Source organism: Phaethon aethereus (genome assembly GCF_964289735.1).
Source record: "Phaethon aethereus genome assembly, chromosome: 18".
NCBI lineage: Eukaryota > Metazoa > Chordata > Aves > Phaethontiformes > Phaethontidae > Phaethon > Phaethon aethereus.
Window position 1 is genome coordinate 12,600,444 of NC_138594.1, and position 18,741 is coordinate 12,619,184.

General features: G+C 52.4%; 1 protein-coding gene across 1 annotated transcript; it reads left to right on the forward strand.

Moving 5' to 3' along the window:
- Positions 1–11,354: 11,354 nt before the first annotated feature.
- Positions 11,355–17,956, forward strand: SOX9 (SRY-box transcription factor 9). The gene is made up of 3 exons (XM_082008332.1): positions 11,355–12,680; positions 13,684–13,937; positions 14,516–17,956. Exons 1-3 carry the CDS (start codon positions 12,250–12,252, stop codon positions 15,304–15,306), a joined length of 1,476 nt encoding a protein of 491 aa, XP_081864458.1. The 5' UTR covers positions 11,355–12,249; the 3' UTR covers positions 15,307–17,956.
- Positions 17,957–18,741: the final 785 nt, after the last annotated feature.

Genomic DNA, 18,741 nt, shown 5'->3' on the forward strand with positions numbered 1-18,741 from the left:
TGGAAATGCAGTATCCCTTTCCACATCTAAACACTGCACAATTATGGCAGTGACTCCATTACCTCCTTATTCATCAGGTCAAGGCCAAGCTCCCAAGCTAAGGAGTTTGGATGTGTTTTTTCCTCCAGCCCTTTTCTGCACCAGGTCAAACATGGCTCTGCAACACTACGATCCTTTCCAGGGTACTGCATTAGCAGTTGGATCGGGGAAAAAAAAAAACTTTGGGGTCAATTTGGTATCTCTGCCTCCCTTAAACCATAACATACAAATACCCATTTCCTGTTCCTACACTGCTACAACCCAGACCCATCCTACCTGCATGAGCATAGCCAGACCGAGTTCAACTCGAGCAGCTCTAAGCACGAGTAAAGAGAAGAACACCATGCTACAGTCTGGAGATTTCTTTATCACAGATCATCAACTCTGTGGATTTTGTAAAGCCATTTAAAGCGATGGATTACTGTGGCTACGTTCAGAGATCCCACAACAACACAGCCCCTATCCAAATCAGATCCCGTGCTTCATGTACAGGGTATTTCATAAGTGCAGTATCTTGCAGATGGGCTGTATCAATAGTTGGGGTCCTGCTTTGATGACTTGGAGACCACAAGGAACCACCTGGTTGATTTGGCCTCAGGGAACTACCAGTGGCTTATCGAAATGCAGACCCCGAGGTCACCATAGCTGGGACCTCGGCAGAGCAGGTAGCTCTCAAGAATGACTTACTACACAGCTGAAACCTGCCCCGGCACCCCTCCCTCGCCCCAGTCTTCCATATCCCTAACAGCATCCTTCCACTAAACAAGCCACGCCGTGGCACAGCAAGGGCACGGTCACTTAGCACGGCACTGTACATCTCCTCGGTCAAGCTCTTTGTTTGCGTGCCAGAAAAACGTGGTGGAAAGCTGATGCTGTGCTGAGAATGCCATCCTCTCTTTTCTGCAGACCTGCGAGCCCATCACCAGCCACGGTGTGCCGGGAGAGAAAACACTCCCCAAGCCAGAGCCGTCGGGTTTTGTCCCACCTTGTGCAAAGGAGATTAGAAACCAGGATCCTACACTGCAAACAACGACGCTTTCCTTGTGCTAGACTTCAGCAGATCGTTGTTCTCCCTCCCCTTTTTAATTACTTGAAACAATCCCTCTGCAAAAATGTTTCTGGTTTTCCAACCCGTGAGGGTTTCCGCACCTTCCCGCTCCGGCTGGCAGAGGGGAGGATGGCCCTGGGATGTCAGGACGGTGAGAAAGCACACAGACCTGCCCTCTCCTCACGTGGGAATGGTCTCCGGCGAGCCCGCATCCCGCGCGACGGCTGTTTGTTTTGGATGCGAAGCCTGGTGCGTTGGGTTAGATGTTAGTCAAACTGACCTTTCCTGTTTTCTGAGTCAACGGTCTTAGATCGGGCAAGTCAGGCACAAGATGTTGAAAATTAATCAGCAGCTGGGGCTGACAGGGAACTGCTTGATTGGAGAAATGGCATGTGGTGGGAGCCAACAGCCTCGTTTTCTCAGCTGAAGCGAGGACCCCTAATGCTCTGCTAAAAAGCCTTCCTGGGGCCATCACGAGCCACGGCAGGAGAAAGCTCTCATAAAGCAGCGAGCAGTCACAACCCCACCACGGAGCCAGCTGAAAGCTCTTGGCATCCTGCAAGGCCAAACTCCAAGTGCTGGTGATCACACGAGGCTAATCCTGCTGATGGCCAGGACACAGCCTGCAGGAGAGGGCAGCCCCGATGCCCCGGGGAGGGCTCCGACGGAGGGAGGCAAGCACTAGCTTCATTAGCCCAGTCTACCAGGTTCCCCTAAAATAGTCCAATAATTTCTGATATTTGCCCCAAGAGCTTTACCCAGGCAGAGAGGTCTCCTCTCACACATGGACACGCTCCACAGTCACCCAGTGCGCTCCCAGCTTTTTCTTTCACAAATGCTGCCGGACCAGTAAGACTGGATTGGATTTTCTTCGGCGGATTTTTTCTTTTTTCCCTATCCCAAAATACATCCCTCCTACCCCAGTAATACAGAAAAAATGTGGGCGTTACCTGTGTAGTGTCAGGTGATTTTGGAGACCTCAGATTTGTGACCTCCTCAGGGACTGTCTCAGAGAAATAGGCGTCTTGGTTTGGACACCAAACCTGGACCGTTAGACCCCAAAAGATTTAGGATCTGATTCCAGACCTGAAAATCAGCCTTTGAGCCAACCTGGGACAAATGATAAGGTGATGGACAAGCAAATAACTAAGTAAAAAGCCATGAGGAGTTGTAAGGGCAGCAGAAGATGGGAGCCTGCCTTCCTAGGGATTGGCCTCAGCATTTGTGGATTCTCTGAGGTCTAATATAGGGCAAGCTCACGTTGCCGTTCTTTTTCTCAGTCATGTTTTACTATATCTTTACAAATCACCAAAAAACCTGATCTCTCTGTCGAGTTTGGCTGAAATGGGAGCAGGGGTTCAAAGGGCGGACGCGGGGCACTGGTGAGGGCGGAGGAGCCACACATACACGTACTGGTACTCTGGCTGGTTTGAGCTCAGGCACACAAAGGGGACGCGAAGAAGCCTCACTAATAGGAGACTGGGGAAAAAACCCAACAAACACAACTGTTTTATAACGAGCAAACACTCCCCACTGCCAGGCCCCGGGGCCGTGGCGCAAGGACGGTCCCGGGACTGGCAGAGCAACGCTGTCCCAGGCAGAGCTGATCCCAAACCCTCCTTTGTTTCCCAGCTTGGCTCTTTGAGTTTTCTTTGCCTTTTTTTTTTCCCTTTTTCTTTTCTTTCCCCCCCCCCCCCCCCCCCCCCGTAAGGTAACAATACCTCCTTTCAGGCACTGCCAAAGTCCTACTCAAGCCCACTCAGATAAGAGCTGGCAGGAAAGGTAACTGCCATCAATATTTTGGTGAATGTTAACTACCTGAGGACAGACTGGGTGGGGGATCACAACAGGCGGTTGCGAGCACCTGGGCTATGTTTAAAAACACCACATTAAAAGTCATCTCCCTCCCCGGATCCCCCCGAATTGCCAGTAAAGTCTCTCCAGCGTAAGTGGCTGTAAAAGACAGCGCTTAGCCCGTCGGGACTAAGTCGACAGTCATGCTCCACACGAAGGTACGTTTTCATGATGCTTCTTTTGCGGCCGTTTCATTTACTCCACTAAAATATTATTCTTCAGCCAGAGTTTATTTTGGATAAGTGCAGCAAGCAGAATTTGTAGCCCTAAACTCTCAAGTGCAGGTTTCAGAATTAAATGTTAAAAATAAAATAAAATAAAATAAAATAAAATTAAAATTAAAATAAAATGGATGTCTTTTTTTTTTTTTTTTGCTGGGGTTTCCCAGAGAGCTGCAGGCTATCTCTCTCTCACCTGCGTTGTGGGAAAGCGGCATTTCGTCTGTCTTTTCTGAAGGCAGCACCTGTTTTCATCCTTTTCTTCAAAGTCAAAAATCATTTTGTATGTTATGAGTAGGAACCCAGGATTACGATAAAGAGTGGTTTCAGACTGACAGCAAATTAAACTGCAAGCCAAGGTATATATACACCATTCGGAGACATATTTATAATAGGTTTTTTCCTAAAACCAGAAAATATAATGATATTCTGTCATGGAGTCTGAGACTCTGTTATTATTAAGACATAGCAAACATTTCTAGGTAAAAAACTGGGAGCTGGATGGTGTTATTCTCAGAATAAGCTTTTCCCACTTAGCAGCAGGATGATTTTTTTTCTCATGTTCGTGCAAAAAAAGTATGATTTTTGCCAAGCTAAATGGCCAGCCCATATTTCTAATCTGTCACAGATAGGAGAGGCAGGTAGACAGGCAGACGCAGAAAAACCAGTACTCCCTGCCCTCCCGATTTCTGTTTTCCTATCATACTCCACTTTGCTATATTAATTTTAACACGATGAGTGTTGTGCTATTTTTTCTTTTAAGCGTAAGCACACCGTTCCTGCGACAGCCTTTCCTTCTTTTTTGGTCCATATATAAGGCAAATGAAAATAGAAGGAAAACTGAATAGATTATACACCTCTGCAAAGTTTCGTTGTTAAATACAAATTTTTTAAAAGCAATTCTGTTTATGGAATAAATAGTGATTTAGAGAGAAATTAAAACAGCACCTCTGGCTCGGCTGCCGGGCTGTCCTGCCCGTCGGAGGCTCCAGGCCGGGACGGGTCCGTACGGAGACCCGGACCTCGGTCCAGCCCCAGGGCAGGTATTTGAAATCAGCCTTTAATTTCAGCGCCTTTTGAACACGGCTCACAGTCCTTACCCCGGCCCCTTTGGCCACCCGCCCCGGGAAACTCCCTTAATTATCAGCACGGGGCAAAAAAGGGAGGAAAGGGGTGAAGCAACCGCGAACGTCTCAGGGATGCTGGTCTGCGCGGAGCATCCCGCCAGCCGCGGGTGCCCCCGTGCCCAGCGATGCCATCCGGCCACCGCCATCAAAAACAGGCACCTTAAAAACGCCTTTAAATGCTTTTCCCACGGGAAAGGGAGCGTGGGGTCTGCTCGGTGCCACGTCCCTTGCTTCCCAGGACAGAGCACCCTCAGCATCCGCGGGGAGCAGGAGAACTATGGCCCGCGCGCAGGAGCATCCCCGGGGCCAGGAACGCGCTCGGTGCTCGCTGCCGGCCACATCCTGCCCCAACCAGCGGCCGCGAGACCGGGGCCAAAAAGTGCCCGGATTTAGGCCGAGGCGGTTTCGGCATCCCCCGCGGTGGGTGCCCGTCGGGCGCAGGAAGGGACTCACCCCAAACCAGACACCGAGAAGCGAGGGAAGAGGGTGGCTCTGAGCACACCCTTCGCTTTCCCCGCAGCCCCTAACCCCGAGGAAGAAATACAACACAAAAAGCAAAAAACTTCTTATCTGAATTCTTAGACACGCCTTAAGGTTTATATGTAAAATAAAATATTTATATAGCGCTCAGGCACATAGCTATGCACTTGGCGTAAAAGAGGAACAGCAAGACACAGATACACATATTTTCAGTATATATGAGTGCATGCATACGTGAGTCTGTGTTTAGATAGATATATATAACTAAAACAAATCCCTGTTTATTACTCGGTAGAGAAAACTGCAGGTTTTTTAACATAAATAATCCCAGTGTAAATAAACTCCCCACCCTGAGCAAACCAAAAGTGATCCCATAGCAGATTTCTCTATTTTTCAAATAAATCATCGTTCCACCCGAACATGGACCTGGCAGCTAGAATTTCCAAATCACTCAGGAGCAGCGGCGGGATGGGGGCTGGAAACAACCCAAACAAACAATTTTACAAGTTCCAGAAGTCGAACGTCGTCCCCCCGCCATATCCACCATCCCCTTTTTTTGTTGGTTTTTTTTTTTCCCCTTTTTAAATCTCTTTTTTTTAATTTGAAGCGCGGGAGGGGTGGGCGCTGCTGCGTTCGTTGGCCCATAGGAAAGCAGTGACCCGGGGACATCTGCAAGCCATTAGGACACAGACTTCAGGTAGCTCCCAGAAACACGTGCTGTCCACATTACACCCTCCAAGTATATTTCCACAACTTTACTTCTCCAAATAAACAGTCGGGCTGCCCCTGCATTAGCAAGGAGCTGCACAAACAGGTAGAGAGAATGGCAGTTTTATTCCCCCTTCCAATTCTGATGGATTTCTCGTAAGCTGTTGCTGGGCTGTGTAATTTGAACTATTGCTTGGAAAACATAATAGGGCCGGTTTAAAATTACGGCCATTTATTTATCTGTATGTGACTATGAAACATCAGGTACGATTTGCACAGCATGTTAGTTGGCTTCCACGCTACACCCGAACTGCCACGTACAGCAGCGTGCTTGTACGGAACAAATGGTTCAAAATAAAACTAAAAAAAATTCTATGTATTAACCAGAATCCACCAGGGCTTATAATTGGGTCGAGAGATTTATTTTTTTTATAATTTATTAGCAGGTTTTATACCTTCCAAAGCAATCCTACTTCTCTTTAACCTCACTAAGAGAGCGAGCCTTCGCGACGCCATGCGCATCCCTGCGCGAGCGCGGGGACGCGAGCGGCGGTGGCAGAAGCCACAGGGACCGCGGGCAGCGATGCCGACGGCAGGGCACTCACCCGTTTATGGGAAAAAATGGAAAAAAGCAGGTAGAAGATGATGCTGGCCGCTCGTCGCCAGCATTCGCTCTAGGGCATTTTTCCTTTTCTGGAGAGCTCAGTGTTGTTATGAATGAAAACGATGTCTTTTGTCCTCATTACCGGAGCTTTACTTTTGGCTTTGATCGGTTTACCCTGAGTGATTCGAACCAGATTGATTTGTCTCAGCATCCGATGGAGAACCGCCTCCAGCTCCGGCTGCCATCCGCTGCGAGGGGACGGCCACGGGACGCGGCGGCGGGCGGACACGGCGAATCCACAGCTGACAGCGGGGCGACGCACCGCGCTGCCCAGGCCAAAAGCATTCACACAAGTTAAAGGTGTGCCTTGGGGGGGGGAATTAGTAATAAGAATCCTCCTCTTTTTAGCCTAGGAGAAAAACCTGGCGCTTTTGGGAGACTATTTCCACTCCACTTTAACTGAGCTTGATAAATTTTCCGTTTACCCGAGTTTGCAGAGCTTCGAGCCAAAGGCGGCGAGCAAATAAATAAATAAATAAATAGCCCCAAACTTTATCGCTTTAATCTCCAGAAAAGAGCATTTGTGAAGTACGAGGTTGTGCGCAGTGGTTTCCAACTGTGGGAGAAAGAGCAGAAAAGAACGGCGAGGTTATGTCTATTTACTATGGCGGGGCCTGCGCCGGAGCCAGGGAGCGTTAAAACTCCTCCGGCGCTGCTCAGCTCGGAGGTCTGGACTCAAAATGTGAGTGAGAATAAATCCGTCACTGGATTTTCCTGCGGGGGAGCAGCTCGCCGAGCTGGGGAGTTGCCGATCGGCACCGGTATTTCTTATTAGCAGAGTTAAAACCCCCCATTTTTCCCCCTCCAATTCTCCTACTTTTAGCATTTTCAAAACTTTTTTTTCCAGGGGCAAAAAGCCTTTCTCTGATCCCAACGACCGCAACGCCTTTACCACCCTCTCCGAGATTCAGCGCGATCCTCATCACCCCCGGCAGGATCTGGCCCCAGGCGGCTTCGTGTTCCCAGGATTATTTTTTAAGTGGTAAATCTCGACGCTATTTAAAGTTATGCTATTTCACCAGCCACAATGAGTGTGCAGTTATTTAATAGCTAAAACAGACAGACGTGGTCAAATTAACACTGCCACCCAGCTCAGCCCTTGTAAATAATCAGAATAATTTTACTGCAGCGCTGAGATTATTCTTCTGAAACTCTTTTACTTTGTTCTATATAGCAAGTCCGGCAGGATGGTATTTTTAGGCATGAATTAAAACACCATAAAAGCAAATATCTTTCAAGCACTCCTCTTGGAGTCTTTAGGCTCCCTGTTACCTTACACGCCGAAAAAGGGGGGAAAAAATGCCCGTCCTCCAGCTTTCTCACCCATTCCCGGGCCAGTATTTGCCAATCTTAAATCAACACACAGTGCTGTCTCCAGCTCAACCTGTAGCAGCTTTCGAGGGTGGTATATTATCACGAGAGGCCAGAGAAATAGATAGATTTTTTTAAATTAATACAATGGTGTAAAAACACCATATCAAGGAATTCTTAGCTGAATTTACAAAATGAACGACAATTCAGCCCCCAGTGCATCACCACTCAGCTACCGCGCTTTCTTTCTTTTTTTTTTTTAACTGTACAACGACCTCCCGATAAGGACATGTCAGAATGTGCCTGAGAAACGCTCGAGCTTTCAAAAAATAAATAGATATAGTACAAAAGGGGACACGACCACAGCTCTGCGCAAGGCTGAGGCTGCAAACCCTGCCCGGGAGGCCGCGGGAGACGCGTCCAACAGCCCTGGCGCGAGGTCACGCCGGACCGGCTCGAATCCGCCACGGCACCAAGTGCCACCCGGGGAGGGGCTCAACGCCAACCTTGTGTCCTGGGGACCGCGGCCGGTCCCTCGGCTCTTGGGCAGGTCACAAACCAAAGCGCAAGCTCCGCTCCTGGATCAGCAACGCTTACGAGGTGGGAAATAAATACTTGTCGCTTAATGCAGTAACACCCCAACTGGAAAGATGTAGGATGCTTGCCCTGGAGACCCGACCACGCAAGAGGTGATGGAGAAAAATCAACGCAAACGCTAACATCTCGCGCTGCACGTGCAAGCGTTTGGTGGCGACCGCGGGGACGGCGGACCCTTCCCGGCTCTCCTCCACTATTAGCGAGGAGAAACCTGGAGCGTGCAAAGCCTGTTCGGCTGCTGGAATTATCCTGTGCTTGGTGGGATGCGGCACAACTCTCATTTTTAATAAAACGCCATTGTTTCGGAGGGAGTCATTTTTATAGGGGGAGCGACAACTACGCTGCAATGAACTGCGCCGCACCATCCCCAGGACTTGCCTGCCGAAAGCCACCATCCCAAAACACCGGAGCAGGCAGTCCCAGATAAATCCAAAGGCGTTCACGTCGTATCAATGATTGATACAGTTTTGATATCAAAATTAAGAGATCTGGTGCGGGAACACCTTTGTTGTCAGAGAATTCCACCATAACCCAAATCTCGCAGTTTTGCCCCCGTTTCGCACCGTGGCAAAGGCGAGCAGCGAAAGCGTTTCGCTGGCGGGGGAGGCAGCGCCGGCTTCTCCTTGGGTTTCTCGCCGACCAGGGGAGACCGAGTTGTGCCAGAGCACGGAGGCACCGCTGGCCCGGCGTGAGGTCAGAGGGGACGGGGTGACATCACAGCCTCCCTGGTGAAGCAAGCGCCCATCAAACAGCCGTCCCTTGGCCGGGGGGGCGGGAGCGCCTGCAGCGGGGAGGAGAGGCGCACGGGCTTTAGGAAGGACCAAATATAATCAGGCTTAAAGGGGGAGCTGAATCACCCCCCCCACCCCCCAGCTCCCCCAAAACATCGGTATAATACAGCTTATTTCAGCACAACAGATCTGACACGCATCAATATTGTATTTGTAAGGTCTGAGCCAAAAATCTCCCCAAATACCCCAGACGGGAGCCATTCCCGTTGCTACTGAAGCTCCCGTCTCCTTCACGCTCTGCTCAGAGGCTTGGAAAGATTGTTTCCTAAAAACCGGTCATTTGATTTAGCACAAGGCAGAAAAAAACCTCGAGCGAGGGCTATAATCCACGCGTTTCTTGCTAAAAATCTTTCCTGATATCTGAGCTCGCCACTTAGGATAAAACAATGTTAATTCTTTAAAAAGAAAAGAAAACTTCCATCCTGACGTAAAAGCAGCAACAGCTTGTCACTTTAAAGGCAACTTCTAACCTTGCAAAACGACTGTGATTAATCAACTTGTCCATATTGTCTAAATAGTCCATAGAACAGGAATTAAAAATAATAATTCAGAAATTATAAAATTACAGGCGATAACATAACTGGAAAGCTCTTTTCCATTTCTCTTTTGTTTATTGTTCAAACTTGTCAAACCACTTTCTTTTGTTAAAACAGATTCTTTTGTAATGAAAAGGCAGAGTCCCTTTCAGCAGATGGACTTTCAGAATGAAAAATGTTCTAATTATTACACTTTTCATTAAATCAATTATCCTCCCCAATTGTTTTTGTGTTTATCTCTGCCAATCAGCAGTAAAGCCATGGAACAATCTGTTGCCACCGTATTTTTCTCCTCCAGGTACATTTGTTCAGATTTTTGCTACAGCAGCTCCAGCTGAGATAAGAACAATCTACTCCCTGAGTTTTCTTTGATGTTCTACAACAAATACATATATTAAAAGAGATTTCTTGAGCTAAATTCCACTCATGCACTAGCCTAGAGCTGAAACTGCCGAGGGAAAATATTTCAAAATTATCTCCTTTAACACTTGCTATAAATTTACCTTTTTCACTGCAAATAACGATACAAAATTCAGCACGTCTTCTCTTGGACTACTGCATATTTAGCGAAGTAAAGATACGTAACGCTGTGAAAACCGTCTTCGGCGCTGCAGGCATAAGAAACCCCGAATGTTCATGAAGAAAAACCACCCTCTGCTCTCAGTCCCCCCGTTCTTTCAGACAAAGGCTCTGAAAATAGGGCAGACACTTACCTTTAAACTCACCCAAAGAAAACTACTTTCCAAAAGTTTGCAAGCAAAAAAAAAAAATCTCAGGGAAAGATAGGAAAAGACAAGCAGGGTCTACCAGGGAGATTGCTTTCAACTGCATTTATTCAGAGCTCCTTCCCCTGCTGCCTTTTTCACTTAATTTTTTTTTTTTTTACTTTTTTTCATGTGCCATTTCCAATACCCTTAAAACACACTTTATAAACGTAACGGTGACAATCGTGATAAGGGATCCACACTGGGGTACGGCTACCACGCCGGCCGCTGCCCCGAGGACTGTCCAGCTGGACAAAGGCTGCAAATCAAAGCAGCTTCGATAAAGCACCAACTTAACGCTCGAGTGGAAATGAAAAATGATGTAGTGCCTATTTTGTAAAGGGAGAACTGGTGGAAGGTCTCTCTCTCCCCCGAAACACGCTCGTGGGGCCGAGTGCGCAGGGGAGGGACACGCTTGCCTTGCACGCTGGAGCTGCCGTCGCACACATCTGCACTGAAGTTTCAGGTCTCACCGGATAACCCCTTCTCTCCTTTAAGCCTCAAAAGCCCGGATCTGCGTTATTCTCTAGATAACGACTTCTCTCCTGCCAGCAACCCTGGTATTTGATTTTTACGTGCACGGAAAGGCAGTTTGCTACTAAAAATGCAGATACTGTGTGATACGCTATGAAGGGAGATACTTGCATTTATCGAGCGATAACCCTGGGGAGCTCCCAGGACTTATTTCTTTGGGCTTTGCTGCTTTGGCTTGATGATAAGAGCCGGTCAATTCGGCAAAACTTTAACGTTAAAAAGGGGGGGGGGGGGGGGGGGAGGGATGCGGGGGGTACGGGGGGTATGGTACGGCGCGACCAGAGCAGAGCACTTCAGGCTGGACGAGTCACTTGTGAAAGCGGAGGGCGGCGGGGAGGTGCGCTCCACGCGGGACGCGCCTGGGGGAGCGCGGCGGGGATGCGGCCGCGACGGGCCGGGGATGGGCGCGGGAGAGCGCGGCGGGGCGCGCGCTCACACCCACCCCCCCAACGCAAAACACCCAACCCCAACGGTGGGTTTGGGCTGGTTTAGGTTTCCCGCACCCCCCCGGGCGAGCCCCCACGCACGGCGCGCACAGGGGCGGCGCCGCGGACGGGCGCGGACACCACCGCCCCCCCCCCCCCCGCCCCCGCGCGCGCGGCGCTCCCGCCCCCGCCGCGCCGTTCCTGGGCCTTTGGCGCCCCCTCTGGACGGCGGCGCGCACCGCCCGCGGGGCCCGCCGCGCTTCGGCCGCGGGGCCCCGGCCGCCGCCGCGCTCCTCCACGGGCCACTACGCGCCCGCGGGAACCGCCCGCTCCGCGGCCTGCGGGAAACGCGCGGCGCGTGTGTCGTCCCCCCGCCCCACGCTCGCAGCGCCCATTCCCGCAGCTGCCGGGAAACCAGAAAACGCGGCGCCAAGGGGCACGAGGATCCACCGTCGCCGCTCCGCACCCGCGCAAGTGGCTCCACGCCGCGCCCCGCCCGGGGCCGCCCCCTGCGCGGCGCTGAGCGGTGCTGCGCGCCCGCCGGCCCCGCCCCGCAGCGGCGGCGCAGCCAATGGCGTGCGCGCCAGCCCCCGGGGGCCGCCCGCCCATTGGCGGAGCGCTCCCGAGCCGAAATCGCCGCGCAGAGTATTTATTCCCGCGCCGCGGCGCGGGCCGCAGAGCCGCGCTGGAGACCGGCGGGGCGCGCCCGGCCCCACGCTGCCACCCGCGGCCCCACGCTGCTACCGACGGCCACCCCGGCCCCACGCTGCCCAGCCGGCCCCACGCTGCCCAGCCGGCCCCACGCTGCCCAGCCGGCCCCGGCCTCCCGCCACCGCCGGGTTTTTTTTTTTTTTTCCTCCCGTTCTTTCTTTCCTGCAACTTGCAAAAGTTTCTCCCTCCTACCCACCGCCCCCCCCCTTTTTTTTTTGACTTAGAGGGGTAGGGAAAGGAATAAGAATAAATAAAAAAAAAACTTTTGCAATTTTTTTCCAGCTTTCTCCCTCTCCCCAGCCGGGCTTCGCGCTGGTGGAGACTTCGTCTCTCCTAGTTTTACTTTTTTAACCCTTCCCTATCCCCTTGCCACCTGATTTTTCTTTTTTTTTTTTTTTTTAATTTTTTTCATCCCCTGTTCCTCCCTCTGCCGCTTTCTCGCATGAATCTCCTAGACCCCTTCATGAAAATGACAGAAGAACAGGACAAATGTATCTCCGACGCCCCCAGCCCCACCATGTCGGATGACTCCGCCGGGTCCCCCTGTCCCTCTGGATCCGGCTCGGACACGGAGAACACCAGACCCCAAGAAAACACCTTCCCCAAGGGTGACCCGGACCTGAAGAAGGAGAGCGACGAGGACAAGTTCCCGGTGTGCATCCGAGAGGCGGTGAGCCAAGTGCTCAAAGGCTACGACTGGACCCTGGTGCCGATGCCGGTCCGGGTGAACGGATCCAGCAAAAACAAGCCCCACGTGAAGAGACCCATGAACGCCTTCATGGTGTGGGCGCAGGCGGCCCGCAGGAAACTGGCGGACCAGTACCCGCACCTGCACAACGCCGAGCTCAGCAAGACCCTGGGCAAGCTCTGGAGGTGAGTGCGGGGGCGCGGGGGGTGCCGGGGTGGTCGTAGCCTCCAGGGCCTGCGCTAGCCCGTACCGACGGTCGGAGGGAGTGGAAGAGGAGGGAGAGGATGGTTTCGAGGCTGGAAAACTCGCTGAAAACTTTTGCATGTGCTGGCAAACTTGTTCGGCGTAGGAGAAGCCAGAATAGTAGGGGAGAAGTAGGGAAAGTAAGTTCCCTCCGCCCGCCTTCGGGTCTTGCCAAGCGGCTTCTTTTCCTTGAGCAACGCCCCGGGTGGGAGCTGGCCGTGCGTGGGGCAGAGCCCCCACGCCGCGGACCCCGCGGCCGGGCCCGCCGAGGCGGTCGCCGGTTTGCGCTCCCGTCCCGGGGAGAGGCTGGTTGGCTGGATTGCATCAGCTCGGCCCGGGAGGGGCAGCGGTGCGGGGCGACGGGGGAGCGGTGCGGGGCGAGGGGCGGGCGGCAGAAGCCGGCGATGCTGTGCCAAGCCCCGGGTGGGTGGGTGGGTGCGATGAGTGGAGCATGGCTGGGTGCCCTCCGACTTCCAAAATAAGGCAGGGAGGGGAGAAAAACAGAGGAAAGTGAGTCACCTGGCCGCCTCTTGCTCTGTGACTGCAGAAGCGGGGGGAGCCGCGGCAGGAGGCGAAAGCAGGGAGCAAACCTGGCCGCGGCGGGGCCCTCACTCAGCCCCCCCGGGGACCCCCGCAGGGACGGGCGGGGAGGGGGGACAGCCTGGGGAGCGCGCAGGCCGGACCCGGCCGAGGCTCTTGCACCACGTTTTCGGCCACCGAAGCAATCAGGGGGGAGGATATAGAGGGTGGTGACGACCAGTGTGTGCCCCAGACAGGGGGTTCAGCATTGGGGAGGGGGCTTTGCATCGCCATTCGGGGGGATCCAGGGGAGAGGTTTAACGCCTCTCTTTAACACTATGGCTAGTGTTAATGCCATAGTGGGGGTGCCGCTAGTCCCCCGCCCGTGAGCTGCAGCTGACCCCTCGCCCCCCATCTCCCCCCCAGGCTGCTGAACGAGAGCGAGAAGCGTCCCTTCGTGGAGGAGGCCGAGCGGCTGCGGGTGCAGCACAAGAAGGACCATCCCGACTACAAGTACCAGCCGCGGCGGAGAAAGTCAGTGAAGAACGGGCAGTCAGAGCAGGAGGAAGGCTCCGAGCAAACCCACATCTCCCCCAACGCCATCTTCAAGGCGCTGCAGGCGGACTCCCCGCAGTCGTCCTCCAGCATCAGCGAGGTGCACTCCCCCGGGGAGCACTCGGGTAGGTACTCGCGGCCCCACGAGGTGTTACGGAGGGGGTTAAGTCACAGCTACCTAAGAAAAGTTGCATCCCAAACCAGGCTGAAATTGGGGTTAGGTAAGGGGGAGAGACCCAGAAACGCATCGAGAAGGGGATGGCTGCACCAGGAGAGGGGCCTGCCCACCAACCTTGCTCGTAGCACGAGCACGCAAAGACTTGCCCACGTGTGCCAGCCCCTGCGGCCGCTTCCACCCCTCTGCCCGTGAGAAACGTGAATCCGTACTTCTTAAAGAAGTAAACCAAAGGACGGCCTCGCTCTCGCGGTTCACGGCTGAAGGCTTGGTTATTTTACCCGGCGCGATAGCTTGGTGCTGGTAGGGCTCGCGTCTGCGTTCCTCGCACCCGGAGACGTTTGTGTTACCCTATGCAACCGCTTTCAGAATCAACGCGCTGTTACCCGGCTGCCCCACAGACTGCGGGTTAACTATTAACGGCGTTACGGCGACCGGCGGCACTCAGGGAGCCGCGGGCACAGGGGTGCCCGGCCGTCTGGGAAGCGACACCCCCTTCACGCCTGTGCCCTTTCCTTCCTTCCGCAGGGCAATCGCAGGGTCCCCCCACGCCCCCCACCACCCCCAAGACGGACGCGCAGCCGGGCAAGCAGGACCTGAAGCGGGAGGGCCGCCCTCTGCAAGAAGGCGGCCGGCAGCCGCCCCACATCGACTTCCGAGACGTGGACATCGGCGAGCTCAGCAGTGACGTCATCTCCAACATCGAGACCTTTGACGTCAACGAGTTCGATCAGTACCTCCCCCCCAACGGCCACCCGGGGGTCCCAGCCACCCATGGGCAGCCCGGCCAGGTCACCTACACCGGCAGCTACGGCATCAGCAGCACGGCGGGCTCGCAAGCCGGGGCCGGCCACGTCTGGATGTCCAAGCAGCAGCCGCAGCCGCCGCCGCAGCCGCCGCCGCAGCCCCAGCCCCAGGCGCAGCACGGGCTGCCGGCGCTGAGCGGCGAGCAGGGCCAGGCGCAGCAGAGGACGCACATCAAGACGGAGCAGCTCAGCCCCAGCCACTACAGCGAGCAGCAGCAGCACTCCCCGCAGCAGATCAACTACAGCTCCTTCAACCTCCAGCACTACAGCTCCTCCTACCCCACCATCACCCGCTCCCAGTACGACTACACCGACCACCAGAACTCCAGCTCCTACTACAGCCATGCCGCCGGCCAGAGCAGCAGCCTCTACTCCACCTTCACCTACATGAACCCCACGCAGCGCCCCATGTACACCCCCATTGCAGACACTTCGGGGGTCCCCTCCATCCCCCAGACCCACAGCCCGCAGCACTGGGAACAGCCCGTCTACACACAGCTCACCAGACCCTAAAGCCATTCAAAAAAGAAAAAAAGAAAAAAAAAAAAAAGAAAAAAAAAAAAGAAATTTGAGAAAATCAAAAAAGCACGAAAGAAGCAAGAAGAAGAACGGAGAACTTCCTCAGACTTTTTCCTTCTTTGAAATTAAAATAATAATTAAAAAAAGATGCTAAAGTTAAAGCTGGCGGGGAGGAGAGAGCGCCTCGAGCCTTCTGCACTACAGCATCCTCCAGGAAGTGGCCAGACCGCTCTGAGAACCGGCAAAACTCGGTACAGACTTTCCAAGGACTGGACTTTAACTCCGCTTCCAGGGCGCGGCGTGGAGATGAGATTTCTAACCAACCAGCTCAGCTGTCTGTTCTCTGGACCTTTGTAATGATTTTTTTTTTTTTTAGCAGCAATTAAAATAAAGAAGAAAAAAAGGGGGGGTAAAAAAAGAGAAAACTCAGAGTCCTCTGTGAGGAATATTCTCTATTTTAAATATTTTTTAGTATGTACTGTGTATGATTCGTTACCAATTTGAGGGGATTTATACATATTTTTTAGAGATTTTTTTTAAATGCTCTTATTTTTCCAACAGCTAAAAAATGACACTTAGTGGAACAGTCCTAGGTTTTCTTGCAGTCAGAGGTATTTTTGTATAGATAAGTGTCTTTTTCTCTAAAAATAAAAAAGCAAAACGGTGTGCTTTTAACTGGGAACAAAGCTCTGTTAAGTGGCCAGCGTCAGGCTTAGCGATGGTCAGCTCTGCAGCGCGGGAGGCGTGAGCTGAGATTGTGCGGGGACAAGCATGGGAGAGGCTTTATTTTTCTAACTAATAGCAAAACCAGCCAGGAGGAGATTGTAACTTTATTTTTTAATAACCTTGAGCCTTAAGAAAGAAAAACAAAAAGATTTAAAAAAAAAAAAACAAAACAAAACAAACAAAAAAAAAAACCACAACAAAAAAACACCCAAAACAGCAAAAAGTGCTGTTGAGAAGCCTTAAAAGCAGCCTTGTGATATTCGCTTGGCCCCAGCTCTGCCTGGGGGGCTGAGCTCGACCCCCATCAACGCCCCGTCCACCCCAGGCCTGATGCAGAACCCATCCAGGGGCTCCCCTCTGCTTGCGGGACATCACAGATACTTTAAATTATTTATTTTGTGAGAAGAGCAGTTTTTAATCACAATTTGCTTTTTTTTTTTTTGTTTAAATCCCCCTTCTATTTTAAGTCCTTTCAAAAGCGATTGCATTTGTCGGAGCATTATTTGGAAGGTAACCGTGCCTGTTAAATTATGGTCTAAACTGTAACCAGTCCTTTATTTATCTCTCTAATTCTTTTTTATTATTATAATTATTATTATTATTCTTTTTGGAATCTGTGTCCTGGGTTTGTACAAACTTGTGCTCTTCCTTTTTTCTTTTGTCTTAAGGATAAACTGGAAAAAAAAAATTGTACAAACTAAAGATTGCAAATGTAGCGTATCACTGAATCATTTGCCTTGTTTTCTGCCTCAGCTCTCTGGGACACACGAGCTCGTGCGAGGACGAGACCCAACGCCCTGGCCGTGCCGCGGGGGCGGCACCGTTTTAGCCTTCCACCCCCCAAAACTGGCTTGAGGTGGGGACACTGACTTTGGTGAAGCTGTGGCTGAACAGTTAAGGATTGCTTTTTAAAAAAGACAGCAAACTTTTTTTTTATTTAAAAAAATGATATATTTGTTAACATTTTTTTTTTTTAGGGATTCAGTAGAAGAAAAAAAATCTTAAAGCACTCTTATAATATGGCATCTTTCTATTTCTGTATAAAAGCAGATCTTTTTAAAGTATTTCTGTAACTTAAAAGACCTGTCATTTAAATCATATTTTGTCTTTAGGTAAGTTTGGTTTGGTTTGTTTGCAAGATCCTTCTCTTTGTGAAACTTACCTTTTTTTTTTTTTGTATATTATTGTTTGCAATAAATATACATTGTATTAAAAGTTAAATACCCCACTGGCGTCTGATTTATTGACAGCCTTCAAGCAAAGCTGGGGCCATGCTGACGCCCAGGATGGTTTTGGCTTCACTGAGGGGGCTTGGGGTGTCCCCCCGCCCCTCTCTCAGCGCAGGTCCGAGCCGGCCGTCGGCGGGAGCCCGGCGCGAGGGAAGCCTCAGCGGGACGCTCAGCAGGCGCCGGGATTCCGCGACGGACAAAACCAGCCTTGTCCGGGGGGTGAAGCCTGGACGAATGAGCTCCAGCCCTCCCCCAGCCACGCTGGCTGTCGCCGGCGGGTTGTCCGCCCCGAGCTGCCGCGCGTCTTGGGGCTTCCAGGTTGTCTTTACAAACTGCTGAAATTCTCCTCAAAAAGCTGAAATCCCTCAAACAGCCAAGCGGGGCCTGTATCATCCTCCAAGGCCAATGTCACCACTCGTCCCTGAGCCGTCCTCTCCCAGAGCCGCAGCGCAGGCACGCCGGCGAGGATAGACCCCCCTCCTCGGCCAGGCATTGCTTTCCCCATCAAACCCATCCCAGACAAATCCCTGCTCCGAACTCCCGTGGTCTCTAACCCCGCTGCTCCTCCGGAACGGTTCACGGTGCTCCGGGCAATCCGGCCCATAGCTTTGCCACCTCGCCCCACCTTAACCTGCAGCATCACTTGCCATACCCCTGCCCTGGGGCACAGCTGCACCGAGTTTCGCAAGTCCTCTGGTTTCCAACACCGAGAAGCGTGCACTCGCTGCCGGCATCATTGCAGAGGTCACTGGTGACAGCACGAGTCTGTGAGGGTCCCCTCCCCTCCGTTCCCTCCAAGGGAACAGTTATTCGCTTACGAAAACTGCTGCAAAAACGTTGTAACTCGACCCAGGCTCTGCGTGGAAGACGCCGTCAGCACGCAGCAGCCCCACGCTGCGAGCCAAGAGCATCCTGGGACCCCTCGGGGAGCCCCCACAGGGCACGGCCCCGAGCCTGAGCTGGTAAAGCATTACTTTTCCAACGGTTTATTCTCTCCAGACCCTTTCCCCTGCCAAAAAGCCCACCAAAAAGCCCCCGCCAAAAAGCCTCTGGCCCCAGCAGTGAGACCTGCTCCCATGGGCTCACCACGGGCGCCTCGGGGCAGGGACGCTGCTCACTGCAGCCCCAGCTCAGAGCACAAAGAGCTCACGACCGCAATGCAAAGCCTCCGCGCCGTTGTAAAATATTTACTCTCACTACAAGTAACACTTAAGCCAATTAACTGAAAGGGATTCATTTACTTTGTGCATTAGTTAGGGTCAGTGTCACTATTTACCTGTGCAATCAGCCACCGCGGCTGGTGGGAACACTTTGGTCCCAGCCATTTTTCCGCAGCACGTGGCGGGTTTCCCCTGCCCCGATCAGACTTTGCCCCGCTGCAAGTTTTGGCTTTGCTGCTCCTTTGGAAAGAAGAACAAACGCAGCTACCGGCGTCATGGCGAGGAAGCGCCCGGGAGCCCCGGCAAGAGCTTGG